We start from the raw sequence: 15,656 nt of genomic DNA, 5'->3' as shown, positions 1-15,656 counted from the left end.
AAATGAAGGCCATAATAAGAGACAATGAAGGCCACATTATTATACTAAAGGGATCAATACAACAAGAGGATATAACTCTGGTAAACATATATGTACCAAGTACAGAAACATCCAAATATACTAGAGGATTTTAAAGGAGAGATGGATAGCAATACATTCATAGTAGGGAACTTAAACACTGACATCATTGGAAAATCTCCTAGACAAAAAAAAAAAATCAACAAGGAAACACTGATCCTAAACAATACATTAGATCAGATGGAATTAACTAGCATTTACAGAACATTTCATTCCCAAAACTACAGAATATACATTCTTTTTCAAGTGCACATGGGAAATTTTCAAAGCTAGACCACATGTTAGGATACAAACTAAGTCTCTACAAGATCATATCAAGCATCTTCTCTCATTATAATGGCATGAAATTAGAAATCAACTTCAATAAAAACACTCAGAAACATTCAAACACGTGGAGGCTAAATAGTATATTATTAAACAATGTCTGGGTTACCAAAGAGATAAAGAAATGAAAAAAACTTCCTGGAAACATGAAAATGAACACATAACAACCCAAAATCTTTGGGGTACTGTAGAAGTCCTGAGAGGGAAGTTCATAGCACTATAGGCCTACATCAAAAAACAAGAAAAACTAAGAATCTACCATAAACTTAAAGATTTAGAAAGATAACAACAAGAAAAGCCCAGAGTAAGTACAAGGAAGGAAATCATAAAGATAAGAGTGGAAATAAATGACATAGAGACTAAAAAAACAAAAACAAAAAACAAAACATCAATAAAACCAAGAGCTGGTTCTTTGAAAAGAAAACAAAATTGATGTACCTTTAGTCAGACTCAAGAAACAAAGAAATATTAACCCTTTATCAGATGTATAATTGCCAAATATGTTCTCCCACACAATGGGCTCCCTTTTCATTTTGTTGATATTTTATTTTGCTGTGCAGAAGCTTTTTATTTTGATGTAGTCCCATTTGTTTACTTTTTTTCTTAGTTGCCTTTGCCCTAGAGATGTATCTGTAAACGTATTTCTTGGTCTGAGGATCTAATGTAAAACCTGGTGACTACAGTTTATTACTATAACTATTTCATAGTTGAAAATTATATTTCTGTATAAGTGAAATTTGCTGAAAGAGTAGAACTTCAATGTTCTCTCTCTCTCTCTCTCTCTCTCTCTCTTTCACACACACACACACACACACACACACACACACAAAGAAAACAGTGAATATGTGAAAAGTATGGATGTGTTAATTAGAGGAATCCTTTCACAATGCATACATATGTCAAATCACACATTGTATACTTAAAATATCTTACACTTTTATTTGTCAATTATACCTCAATAAAGATGGGGGGAAATGTGAATAAGAACAAGAGTTGGGTGGTTTCACTCCTGTTTCTCAAAGCTGAGATTGTTTCTCTCATTTGGGGGTATCACGGCTCTTAAGATAGAGGTAAGATTTGAAGCCAGTTCTGATCCCAAAGACTCTTTTTCCTACCTCAACCTAATGTCCATAATGCAATGAACTCTATTATTGTCCAAGGAGTTTGTTATTATTATTTTTTGTTAATCCTCACCAACAACATTTTTTCCAGTGATTTTTAGTGTGAGTGGGGGACAGAGACAGAGAGAGAGAGAGAGAGAAACATTGATGTGAGAGACACAAGTGCCCCAAGGAAAGCTGGGGATTGAGCCTGCAACCTAAGTATGGCATTCTTGACTAGAATTGAACCCGGGACCTCTCAGTCCACAGGCTAGTGTTCTATCCACTAAGCCAAATCAGCTAGGGCCAAGAAGATTATTTTTCATTATTTATTTTTATTAATTTCAGAGAGGAAGGGAGAGGGAGACAGAGAGATAAACATCAATGATGAGAGAGAATCATTGATCAGCCACCTCCTGCACATCCTACACAGGGGATTGAGCCTGCAACCTGGGCCTGTACCCTGACCAGGAATCAAACTGTGACCTTTCATAGGTCGACAACGCTCAATCACTGAGCCACACTGGCTGGGCAAGAAATTTATTTTTAATGTAAAAGCTTGCCATTTTAAATTCAGAGGCCTAATATAAAATGTCTCACTCTGTATGATTTACATGTGTTGTTGAACAAGGAAAATCTAGCCCAAAAAGGAATGGAGGAGCCATCTCATATGCCTAGAAACACTCAAACGCACATTGTATTTCAACCAAAAATATGTCAAAGGTAAGTTGGAATTCAATTCAACAAATATTTGAGGTAATACTGTAAGTCAAACATTGCGAAGAAAGATCTGTATCCAGTTACGGTCCCATAAAGAATGACCGGGTTAGAGGCAGAGGTCAAGGTGGTGAAGAGTCACCATTAGTAAATGGAGCTGGAAATACTTAAATACCCACCATTTTCACATGCACAGCAGAATCTTGATTAGTCATATCTTGGTTATCCAATCTTCTGGATTTTCCCAGGTGAGGTCACAGTGAAAGAGAGAGAAAAAAGGCACACGTGACACACGTACATTTCAGGTTCCTCCCATATGTTAACGACACACTAACATGGTACTTTTGGGTTTAAACACCAAGTTGTTGAAGCGTCCTTTTTCTTTCCTATGGACCTCAGTAAAGATTTCACTCTTTCTCTTAAAATTCGGGGTTAAAAGATTTATAGATACTCTTTTTTTTCTTTTCTTTTTATTTTATTTTATATACTTTATTGATTTTTCACAGAGAGGAAGGGAGAGGGACAGAGAGCTAGAAACATTGATGAGAGAGAAATATCGACCAGCTGCCTCTTGCACATCCCCTACCGGGGATGTGCTCGCAACCAACGTATATGCCCCTGACTGGAATCGAACCCGGGACCCCTCAGTCCGCAGACCGATGGTCCACCACTGAGCCAAACTGGCTTCGGCTCTTTTCTTTTTTAATTTCGGAGAGGAAGGGAGAGGGAGAGAGAGAGAGAAACATCAATGATGAGAATCATTGATCAACTGACTCCTGCACGCCCTGCCTGGGGATGGAGTCTGAAACCTGGGCATGTGCCTTTGACTGGAATCAAACCCAGGATCCTCGCGTCTCCAGGCTGATGCTCTATCCAATGAGCCAAATCATCTAGGGCCAGGGTTAAAAGTTTTATATGGAGAATTCGCAACCCTCTTACAAGAACTATGGTGTTAAGAAGATTTGAACAGAGTTAAAGTGAAGTAGATATTTGCAAGAAAATGCTTTACTACAAGAACATGTTATCAACATTTTCTCTACATATGAGGTTGAAGTTTGTGGGAAAATGATGCTTTCCTATTACTAACCCAATGAAGGAATATAGAAAAAAATGTAAGGAGAACCATTATACACAGTCAGGTAAAAAGTCAGACTTTTCCTTAAACTCTAGTAATAGAAGTTGGACATTAGATCTGTGTTCTTGATAATTAGAATATGTGGTAGCAGATCTATAAAAATTCTTTAAATTCTGAAACCTATCCCCTCCCCTCTTCCATTTTAACTGCATATAACTGGGAAATGTCCTATAAAAAAGTATTTTCCCTCCCTTCTCAGAAAGGCTATTAATAAATTGATCGTATAATCGATGGCATTTTGGGGTTGAGTAAAAAGTATATTCAAATAGTAAGATACCTCTAATTTTTCACATGTGGAAAAATAAGGTAGTATCCATCTGCATAGACATGCACTCTATATAACTCATAAAACATTTGATCACCACCCCAAAATTTAATTACAATGGTAGTTTGGGGTTAGTAGTTTTTTTTTATTTTTTGAGGGGGGGGTCAGTTGTCAAAATGATTGTAGGCATAGTTAAACATGGAGTCAAACTTAAGTAACCTTTGGTCTATCTGCTTTCTGTCAGTGACCTGGCTTAAACAAAGATGTCTTAGAAGCTGCCTACAAGTCTGTTTTTATCTATAAAAACAAACGCACACACTAATAAGTGCCCATGGTTATTCTTTGATGTTTAATATCTGAAAAGGGGTTTAAGTTTCTAGAAGGCACTATTTAAATAAAGCCATTTTATTAGCTTGAAAAAGAGGAAGGAGGATGTGGAAAAGTACAATAGAGTTTACAAAAATACCACGCACCCTGCGAAACATTGGAAAAGCCCAAGGAAAACAATTCAAGCAGTGCAGGATACATTTTAATATCTGGGAATCTAAGCCCCTTTGTTACACATAGCCAAGCAGCCCAATTTCTCTCCTCCCCTCGCCCCCATGTATGGCTCTTTCTAGAGCATTCAGTCTTCATTAAAAAAAAAAAAAAAAAAAAAAAAAAAGGCAGTGTTAATAGGTGAAAGAATAGTTGTCTTTCTCCTAGTCCTTCAAATTTTATTTAACAAAACACACAAAACCGAAGAGTAATCACAAAGTGGCAACTGCTAAATTTCCCACTGTAGTAGGACACTATTGTTGATAACGAGGACATTACTTTTGATAATCTGATATGCAAATTTCCACTGCAGAGCTTTCATTTTTTCCTAACCCTCACCGGCAATGGGACCAAAGTTTATCTTTTGCTCAAAAATAATCTCACATGAAGTGAGTGCTCCTGCGGTCTGAACACAAACATCGGCCCCAGGTCACGATCATTCTAAACCCGTAAAGACTGGGGCATAAATGTCAGCGTTCTGGCACAATCCGGCAGAAGACATAGAGAAGGAGGGCAGGGTATTTTTAAACCAATAGGCTTGTAAACCTATACTTGGTATATAAAGTCCTGGCTCCCTCTGCCAGCAGTCATCTGCCGCAGATGCTGCAGGAGGAGAGGCGTTGGAAAAAACACCTCGGGTGGGGAAGACACTTTCAAAAATAGAAAACACCAGCCTTGAACTCTGAACTCCCTTCAAAGGAAGTTCCCGAAGTTTTCAGCCTCTGGAATCTCTCAACGTGGGCCGGCCGATGTGGGAGCTGCTAACTGCCCGGGTGCTCTGTGAGGGAGGCCGGGTCTCCGCTATCACAGGGCGCGTTACCGGGAACATGGAGGCCAAGGCCAACGGCTGTAGCCAGAAGGGCCACCTGCAAGTGAGGGGCACAGACTCGGTAACCAGGAGTATCCTGGCCTTTACTGCTGAGAGGATCAACTCCACCTGGAACATACACGGACAAATCAGTGACCGAGAAGTTCTGTGTCTACATGAAACATAGCTACCGGCCTTTACACCAGTATCTGCATGAAAGTGGAATGAATACTTCTCAAGGCCCATGAGATTCAGTCTGATGGGAAAAAGATGAGACTCCTGCATATAATGAGCAGAAAAAGCTATGATTCTGCTTTAATTTTGATACTTGAAGGGTCATTTACGCTACACGGCAGTAAGGTAATGAAATCCTGAGTGGCAAACTGTACTACTTACATAGGAAAGGCACGAAGTGCACACCCCTGGTAGGACTGCATATCCCTGGTAAATATGTGTGACTGCCCTTCCCAACAGCCTGCACTACTTGTTCTCAGCTTGAGCTTTTAATAACAGCTCTTTCTTAGGTAATTGGCACATGGGAAAACATAAAACTGTGAGGTCATGATTTCCATAGCATTATACATCAGTTTCTTAAGGCATTTAAATAATTCTCCCTAATGAAATGTTCAAGGCAGCAGTAAAATAAAAAATAAAAAATATATATAAATTGGAAAGTGAAACTTTCTTGATAAAGACATAAAACAGAAATGAAACTAAAGAGCCACAGGTGGGAGGAGAGAAGGAGAGAGAAGGAAAGAGGAAAAATCATTGTCAAAGGCCAGTTGTTTAAAAATTGGCGATTGATACCGGTCTTCTTAAACAGTAAAGCTTGTCTTCCCAGTCAGAATTCAGTGGATCCTTAGGAAAACACATGATTTCAGAGTTTAGAATTGACTCATCTATCCCCCCCACCAACTCTGCCCTGATATCTAATAGCATTTTTCCCCCCCCAAGAGAATGAAACCAAGGCACATAGAAATTAAGTAATTTGTCACTCTGGGTTCTTCTGTCCTTGAATTTGTCCTAGACCCACAGCACAGGTGGGAGGCAATACCGGAGATGCTTGGCTATAAGCTGCCAATAAAAACCAAGTAATCTGCTGTGAGAACAGGTCTGCTGCCTTGTCTAATTTTCCTCGTTGAAAAAATAAAACTACGAAAAAGGAGGTAAATTAAAATGTTTACATTGCACTTTTTTTTTTACAACAAAAACCCAACTTGTTTACATAATACTCTCCCTTTTATGGTAATATGTATGTTTGAATCTTAATTGACAACATACAATTTGTTATAAGCCTTAGAGGGAGCAATCCAGATTTTGTCAACTCATAAAACAAACCAGGATAATACTGTCCCATGATATCCTGGATAAAGCTCAGCAGCACAAAATAAAAATTAATTATCTTCATTACTAGCTGTAATCAACAGTTCCCACTTCCAGACACACAAAGCATGTAACTATCAGCAAAATCCAGTCATTTTTTGTGTGTGTGTGTGAACAGCAAAATTGGACCTTATAATGTCCCCCACTCCCTTAAAAAGAGAGATTTCTGAGGGCACTTTGCTTTTTCTTAACAACCTGCACGTCATACAGGAAGCTCTTAAAATGAGACCCCATCCACTTCTGAGACCTATGCAAAGTTTTACAAATCCAGATCTTTGCAAGTTACAGCTGTGCACTCTACTGGGTCCTTCTATTTTCAGTTTCTTTAACTCATGCTTTTTAAATGCCTAACGTTTCAATCAGACACTAAACCAACTAAGAGTTAGGATCAAGTTCAACCACAGTATCTACAAACACCATACACACTTACCCCGAAGGGAACCGGGCCAGATCCACGGGCGAAAGAAAAGTCTTCCTGTGTGAGCAGCCCTAATATAGCACAAGGTGCAGCGGAGGGGCGGGCCCCACGCCGGCGGCCAGGCTCTATGCAAAAACAGGCCTGTGACTCACCACCGCTCCGGTGACAGCCCGCCCGCCCGCCCGCCCGCCCGCCCGCCCGCCCGCCCGCGGCCCTGAGCTGGTCACCGGCCCAGGACACGGGCCTGGAATACTGTGTCCGTCCAGAGCCGGCAAGTGGGCTATCCGGGCACCGCTGGCTGTGTGTGCAGAGAAAAAAGGAACTTCGATTATGAGCACAAATACTTCCTTCCTCCTGGTGGTTTTTCTCTGGGGGTTGTCAGTGTGCCTGTGGCCTGAGAGGTTTTCGGAGTGAATATTATGTTTCATTACATGTTAAAAAAGATCAGGCCGTGGTGGGCAGGGGCGGGGACAGGGAGGGAAGGGGTGGTGGGGGTAGCTCAGTGGGCACAGTCCCCCCTGGAGAGGGAGAGGCCTCCAGAGGTGGATGGAGCTGTGGTTGCACAACAATGCAAACTCCTTACAGCGGCCGCATGAGAGCCGGTGAGACGGCAGGCTTCTGCTACGTGTGCTTCACCATCGTTAAAAGATGAGCTCGTTAAAGACACACAGGAAAAAGGCTATGGTGCATGTATAGAACATGAATAGTCTTTACTGCAGGGCAGGGGGGTTCAAAGGGATCGCTTATGTTTTTCTTTACGTTTTCCTACCTTGTTTGAAAATGTGAACAAGACCATGCATGGATTTGCTAAATATATATATATATATATATATATATATATATATATATATATATATATCTGAATACAAATAGTGAAAACTAATTATTACGGTTAAAAACTATTTTACAAAGTTCCTTTCCTGTAAGAAATAAAAGCAAACTGTCACCCTGGCTGGTTTGGCTCAGTGGATAGAGCATCGGCCTGCGGACTGAAGGGTCCCAGGTTCGATTCTGGTCAAGGGCACAGGCCTGGGTTGCAGGCTTGATCCCCAGTAGGGGTGTGTGCAGGAGGCAGCTGATCAATGATTTTCTCTCATCGTTGATGTCTGTATCTCTCTCTCTCCCTCTCCCTTCCTCTCTGAAATCAATAAAAATATATTAAAAAAAAAAAAAAGCAAACTGTTGTGAAGGGAACATTTGTTAAGTTTTATTAATGTTTCCCCCAGTAAATTTTTAGCTTTTAGAGAGAACGGGGCTTGCTTTTGGCCCGAGCAGTGGACTCACTGTGGGAACGCCATGTGCCGGGGCCTGATTACGATGCCCGGACTCCACTCGGCTTTATCAGCGGGGACAGGGCTGAGCTGCCAGCTGTAAATACATTTTCATATCAGCCTCCTCCTCAGGCCCAAGAGAAATCAAACCATGCAACAGTTCAGCAATCAAACTCTGTGAAGTTAGTTAGCATTCTCTGTTAAAAACACCTCCTCCCCCATCACCCGCGTGGCTCAGTGGCTGAGCGTCCATCCACCTCTGAGCCAGGACATCATGGTTTGATTCCTGGTCAGGGTACAGGCCAGGGCTGCCGGCTCAGTCCCCGGTGTGGGGCCTGCAGGAGGCAGCGGATCAAGGATTCTCTCTCATCACTGATGTTTCTCTCTCTCGCCCTTCCTCTCTGATAAAAGTAAATTTTTTAAAAACCCTAAAAAGTTAACTACTGCTTTAAAAAAAAAAAAAAAGGCCACTAACAAACTATCCAAACTTGGTCTCTGCCAAATGTTAAAAAGTTGGCACTGCTGTCTTATTTTACTAAGGTGAGAGGAAGTCTCTTACACTCTAGTAACGGGGGTGCAAGGGCAATGAGGTGATTCGTTTTGAAAACACTTCTGAATTAATGGGTAAATATGGTTACTGAACTCTCCCCTACACTAACATAATTATCAATGATAAGAATTTTGAAGCTATCACTTGGAAAGATGACAAGATAAATCATGTCCAACAACAAAGAGGGCTGGAGTGAGTTCCACCAGCATTTAGAAACACCATGAAAAGCTTTCAAAATATGCATTCCCCGACACCCCAATTTTGTGTCCTGTGGAAATAAGGCAGAATACACAAATACCCACTTGCGAAGGTGTACACTGCAGAGTTGTTTTATAATACCGGGGAACGTAGCCAGCCTAAATGGCTGCCCTGGCCGGTGTGGCGCACTGGTGGAGTGTCGTACGGGCACCGAAAGGTCTAGGGTTTGATTCCCTATCTGGGCCCATTCCTAAATTGCAGGCTTATTGAAGGCAACCAATCGATGTTACTTTCTCACATCATTGTTGTCTCTCTCTCTCTCTCTCCCTCTCTCTCTCTCTCTCCTCCCCCTAATATCAACAAAAACATATTTAAAAACCACATACCTAAATGATCAATATCTAAATGTCCACTAATACAGGAGAGCCGAATAAATTGTGGTATACACATAAAATGTAAAGTGATACAATCCTTAAAAACAACTGTTATAAACAGATAAAATGTACTGTACACTTATGATGTGCCAGATACTTCCTAAGCACCTGGCATTCCTCATCTCTCCTAACACTGAGAACCCTAGAAGGTATGAGCTATTATTACCCCATTTTACAGGTGACTAATGACGGCTTGTAGCTGGCAGGTGGCAGGACTGGATTCAAACTGGGTCGCCCTGACTGCAGTCCCTGTGCCGTAACCACTGGGCAGTGCTGCTCTGTGAGGGCAGCCGTGTCAGAGGTGCGGAGGTGTGCCTGATCTACTACCAACTGAAAACGCCACAGGTACCTACAGCAAGAGTCCAATTTGGGGGATAAATCTTTATATGAGCTTAGGGAGTCTAAAACAGAACACGTAAGACCATGATGGGACCAAGAGGCCATTTCTATGTTCTGAACTTTATGAAATAAACGAGCTCCTTGGGAAATGCAAAATGGCTTCTTAAAAATGCTGCAGCAGTAGCACCAACCATAATAATAATAAAAAAAGAAAGTTAAACACACACACACACACACACACACACACACACACATACACACACACTGCAGAAACAGCCAGCGTCCTATGCATTCTCCAATTTTTGAAAATATGAAAAACAAAAAAGCCCAGAGAAAATCAAATCTACAGATTTAACACAATGTTTCTAAAACTGGGACAGAAACAAGGAATTCAGCCAGCTTACTCTGAAACGAGACGAGGACAGGCAGGGAAGAGGGCTGCTCTCTTATCAGGAGGCCATTCTGCCCCTGAGGGTAGCCATGGCCCTGGCTTTCCTGGGGTCCGAGGAGAGCGAGGACAGGGGCCTGCCCACGGGGGGGGGGGGGGGGGGCTGCTGCCTTCTATTCCACCCGTCAGTGTGCACGTCTGCTGGACTGTCCCCCGCGGGGACTAACATTCTTCTAGCACTTTCTCTCCCTGGGGGCCAGGGTCCCAGGAGCAGCCCTGGCCCTTTATATGCAAACTCATTTATTTTAATGAGCGTAGCCTGAAGAGAAAGGTAATGATTCCCCCTTTGTGAGAGACGAGGAGTCTAAGGCTTGGAGAGGTGTTAAGTCACTTATTACTCAGGTAGCTTAGGTACAAGAGCTGGGGCATGTCCCCCTACATGATATGAGTTTCTAGGCAATAATAGACACATAACAATTCCACGGGAGGGCAAGACATGCTTACAAGCAAGAATGTCTGGAAACGGGGCCACAGATAAGACACTGGCTTCAAACAGCTGGAGGTCCCTTTACTTTTTTTATTTTTTAGTAGGGATATAAAGAAAGGATCCAGGAGGAAGCAGAGTGGACTTTCATCCCTGGGCCTGTTGCCGTGGAGTCTCTTTACTCACCGTCATAAAAGCAGACACCACTCACGCGCCCCTCCTAACGCAAACTCTACACCTGAACTTGAGCCGCCAAAGGACCTTCTGCATGACGCAAAGATTGGGGAGGTGTTTCTCCCCACGTGACCCTGACACTGTTTTCAATGGAGAAAACATCTGCACTGCTGAGAAACTAGTTACCTTTTAGATACCGACAACTACCCCATCGACTCAGAAACCTGTAAGCAATCACTTCGTATTCTGCCAGCAAAACCTTTCTCCAGTTTTTTGAAAATATGGAAAAAACAAAAGTGCCCAGAGAAAACCAAATCTATCAAGTTAAGCCTTCATTACTTATTCGCTGCTTGATTCATTTTGCCTTTAATCTTGGGATAGCGAAGTAAATGAAATAAAGTTATTACATTAATTAAGTTATATGTGAAAGAAATCACTTCCTGATCCCGAGTAAAACCTGTATTATTTCTCAATAATTCAATCTAAGGTTTAACTAATAATTCAGTTTACCATAATCCAGTTATCATTCAACCATCCAATGTGTTGTGTTTGTTTGTTTGTTTGTTTGTTTTTATGGTTTTAAGTATTGCAAATAGTAGTACATAAGTCTCCTTTCTCCCCCACTGACCTCCCCACAGCCTCCCCTACCTCCCGGCACATGCCCTCTCCCGGCCCCACCAGGGTCTGTGTTCGCTGGTTATCCTTATATGCATGTATACAAGTCCTTTGGTTGATCTCTTACTCTTCCCCAACCTCCCTTCCTCCTCGCTGTAGTTTGACAGTCTGTCGGATGCTTCTTTGTCTCTGTATCTATTTCTGTTCATCAGTTTATGATGTCCATCACATCCAACGTACTTTTAAACTTCAATGTGAACTTGACTGACACCCTGGGAAGTTATTTCAAACAAAACAATAGAGCCACATAAGGAAGACAATTCAGTAGGAGGTGAGATGGATGCTATATGGACTCTGGCTAAAGTTGCTCCTGCTAATTGCTGCAGGATGTAAATAGGAAGATGTTTGGTTCTTTTTAAATAAGCAAAACACTAGTCTAGGTATTAGACTTTCTTAGAACTCTTCTGAGACTAGTCAACTACCTTCAACACTGTGACTCTTCAAAACAAAATTAAAACAAGCTGCTATAGATGCGTATTTGAATGTAGTTTAAAATGTTTAAGGAACAAAAAACAAAGATGAAACAATAAAGTATTACATTTTTGGAAAACAGACAACAAAGCAAGATTTTCTCATGGAAAATCATTCCCAAAACGTCTTCTGTCTGGGTGCCTACTGGTGACCTTGGTTGCTGCATTTGTGAATTGACGCACATGGACAAACTGCGAGAAACCTACGGTTCTAATCTCGATACATTTCCTAAAAACGCTATGCAGAAATCTAAGATAGACTAACTTAATTTTCAGAAACTCAAGTAAAATTACTTTTTTGCAAATGAAGTTCTTGAAGGTAGTCTATGTAATTTTTATTTTCTTATTTAAAAGCAATAAATTCTGGAACCTAAACTCCAGAAGTAAATGACACTGTGGCAATAGGTAGGCCAAGGTCAAGAACACTGGGTGTAAGACAGTATCATAAATGCAGGGAGTCTCTCTTAGCTCTCCCTTTCTCAAATGCCCTGTGTTCTTAGCACTGAAATTGTTTCCATTTTATATCTGAATCTTTGTGCCTGGGATGGGACAAGAAGAAAAACTTTGTTTCATTTTGGACTCTTTCACACAGTTGGTCTTCTGTTGAAAATAGTATTGTTTGAGATTGCTATTTTGATATGGGTTAAAAATGCCAAAAGATTATTCTATTTAAGTTCTTTCTTTTTTTTTTTTTTTTTTTTTTTAGTATTGGTATGGTATATCCAATACATTTAAATGTAGAGTATAAGACTTACTACCCCCTTTTTGCTAGATGAACTCATTTTAAAACCAATAAGGTAAGCCATGGCCAGTGTTGCTCATGGATAGAGCGCAGGCTTGCACACCAAAGGGTCCTGAGTTCAATTCGCTGTCAAGGGCATGTAACTGGGTTGCAGGTTCTACCCTGGGCTCCATTCTGTGCACATGCGAAGGCAATCAGATGTGTGTGTGTGTGTGTGTGTGTGTGTGTGTGTGTCTCTCCCCCTTCCCTTCTCCCCTCTCTAAAAATCAATGGAAAATGGAAAAAATATCCTTGGGTGAGTATGAACTAGTAATGCTGCTGCTGATGATGATGTAAGAAAATATAGCAAAGAATTATATGGAAGAGGAGTGGGTTTTGAAAATGCTCATAGGTTTTATAAGAACCTAAAGCATATACTTTTTAATATCAAATATATTCTAAGGATCAACAAACATCACAGAGGTAGGACAGGATCACAGGTGATTGCATTTTCTCCTTATTCCTTGGTGTTTTCTGTAATGATTATATCACACACCCAGAAGAAAAGAAAGATTATTTGTTAAATTAAAACTGTGGCTGGTGTGGCTCAGTTGGTTGTGCGTTCTCCATGCATGGAAGGGTCCCAGTTCAATTCCTGGTCATGGCACATACCCAGGCTGCTGGTTCGGTCCCGGATGGGCCGCATATATGGGTGGCAACTGTAATGTTTCTCTCACACATAGATGTTTCTCCATCTCTCTCCCTCTCCAAAATCAAATTTTATCCCTAGCTGGTTTGGTTCAGTGGATAGAGCGTCAGCCTGCGGTCTGAAGGGTCCCAGGTTCGATTCCGGCCAAGGGCACATGCCCCAGTTGTAGGCTTAATCCCAGTAGGGGGCGTGCAGAAGGCAGCCAATCAATGATTCCCTCTCATCATTGATCTTTCTCTCTCCCTTTCCTTTCCTCTCTGAAATCAACAAAAAACATATTAAAAAAAAATAAGAAAAGAAAAGGAAAATTTAAAAGAAACTTACGTGGCTCAAAATATAAGAAAGTGAACGCATACTTCACTACTGCAACTTGGGAAGAAATGAACATGGCATATGTTAAGTCATGCTTATGACCATAAAACAAAATTATCTACAAAATCATACCTGCCCTTTTTTCTTCTTCTTTTTTTCCCCTCCCTGTAGTTGCCTTCCTCATTCTGTATCTGGGAGGGTAAACCAATGAGTAACTTACACAAACCATTCAAACAACGTGCTAGCTCCCCTCCCGCCTGGCTACAGACTGAAGTCACGATGCGTCAACGAGGGGCCACGTGCCAATGAAGCTCTGCGCAACCTTCCCAAGACACACGACACACCACACACAGACACACACACACACACACACACCACACACACACACACACACACACACACACCACACACACACACACACACACACACACACACACCACACACACCACGCACACACACACACACACACACACACACGGTCACGGCTTGAAAAGGAGGGTCCCAGTCAGACTGCTCAAAAACAGGAGGGCAATGGAAAACACCTGGAAAAACACGTCCCCGACCCACACCCGTGGATACAATCACCTTACAAAGAGTCTTTGCAAATCAACAACAAGAACGCCTATGGTTCAGGAAAGAAGAAAAGAAATGGACAATTCTTTTTAAAAGTTCAACCTCAAAAGTAACTGAAATTCTTAGAAGTAACTTTCAATAGGGAAGATGAGAACCAAGTGATGCCTGTTCCCAGGAAAACAGGGAGCCCGGGGCTTGGGAGAGCTAGAATGGGCACATGCATAGGTTACACCTGCCAGCTGGGCTGCGTCTTATGGATTAACTAAGGTACACACCTGGGGTGTAGTTGGCCCAGAATTTCAGCTCCTGCTTCCTGGTTACTGGATGACAGGGCATGGCCAAGTTACAATGGGAACCCACTTCTCCTGGTTTTCTGGTCCCAATCCCAGTGTGGCCCAGTTTTGTCTTAAGATAACTCAGTGGGTTTCTAGTTTCCAACGCTTCGTTACTCTGTAATGCTGAGGTTCTCTAACTTTCCTGTCCCCCTCCACCCGAATCAATCCAGGCTCTCGTTCCCTTAGAGCTCTGAGGGTTTGACAGAGAAATCTGGGGGGAAACTGTATAAAAATAGGATGATTTTTTTTAATGACAATACTCTGAACTCAGACCCTAACTGGGGCACTCGGTGTGAGAGGAGAAGCCTGCAGGGCAGATAAAACAGGGCAGGAAGGACGGGAACCCACAGGTGGCTATGTCTACTTCCATCTACCGTGCTCATCAGCAGGAACTTGCCAAACAATTTGAGCAATCCTCCAAGCAATCTTGTCATGACTAGGACCTTGAAAATGAGGAAGGCAAACAACATGTAAGGAAATAATAAACAGCTCTGACTTCGCAAGGAGGACATTCAACCAAACATTTTAATTTCCGCGGCTGAACGTCTTTTTCAAAGAAAGGGTGTATTAGGCCACTGGAAGCAAGAAAAAGAAGGCAGGCCCTGGGCATGGCTCGGAACCGCCAGCAGCATGGCAAGGAAAGCAAACCTGCCCTCCATCCTGGCGCTGGCAAGAGTTTGTATACAACAGGTAAGCTGTTCTGAAACAACCCGCATTAGCTATGGACAAGACGGGGTGGACGAAGATAAAGCATAGTGCGGGCTAGTTCTGAGATAGGCACATACATCCGTAAGGAAGGAGTGTTGCTTCACTGGATTAGCTGTGGGCAGGAGATTGGAAAATTCAAGAAGCAGAGCCGCCTGGTGTTTGACAGCACCTGGCTGCTCTTTTCTCTTTTAGACATTCCTGAAAGAGCCACCTGGAAATCAATCCAAAATTCCTTCCAGACTCAGGAGTGCGGGCAGGCTCTTGTTGGTGTGGCCCTGCAGGTGTGAACGGAGAAGGCCTTCCTGGTCTCTTTCTCGCTAGCTCTGGCCTGCGGCAGTTTAATTTAGGACATCTCAGAACTGTCTCCTTGCCAGGTGGTTCATATTGTACAGCTAGATGGGTGGAAGCAACACCGAGAGAGTAAACAAGAGTGTGTCAACAAGAAAGTTAACTTAGAAATGCCTCGCTGTGCCATTCACAGCAGAGAGAGAACTCTGCCACCTGCTGACAGAAACACCGCATTGCATAGCTTTCCCAGATTGCCCTTTCA

At 42.1% G+C, this 15,656-nt stretch overlaps 1 protein-coding gene across 6 annotated transcripts in view; it reads right to left on the bottom strand.

The window, feature by feature from the left end:
* NT5C3A (5'-nucleotidase, cytosolic IIIA) overlaps positions 1-15,656 on the bottom strand; it is a 45,653-nt gene that overhangs the window by 14,528 nt on the left and 15,469 nt on the right. For 2 of the 6 annotated variants that reach the window (XM_036429896.2, XM_036429899.2), the window contains one exon: positions 2,399-2,453. The exons of 1 other annotated variant lie outside the window; for it this stretch is intronic. In XM_036429896.2, coding sequence (XP_036285789.1) covers positions 2,399-2,453 — 55 coding nt within the window. Of the gene's footprint in view, positions 1-1,517; positions 1,606-2,398; positions 2,454-6,777; positions 6,887-15,656 lie in introns of those variants that run through there. 3 more of the 6 variants (XM_036429898.2, XM_045578657.1, XM_036429900.2) reach the window with 3 other exon arrangements.

Source organism: Pipistrellus kuhlii, unplaced genomic scaffold (genome assembly GCF_014108245.1).
Source record: "Pipistrellus kuhlii isolate mPipKuh1 unplaced genomic scaffold, mPipKuh1.p scaffold_m20_p_10, whole genome shotgun sequence".
In the NCBI taxonomy this organism is placed as follows: domain Eukaryota; kingdom Metazoa; phylum Chordata; class Mammalia; order Chiroptera; family Vespertilionidae; genus Pipistrellus; species Pipistrellus kuhlii.
The sequence above is the reverse complement of the archived record's forward strand: the minus strand, read 5'-3'. Positions and strand labels throughout refer to the sequence as shown.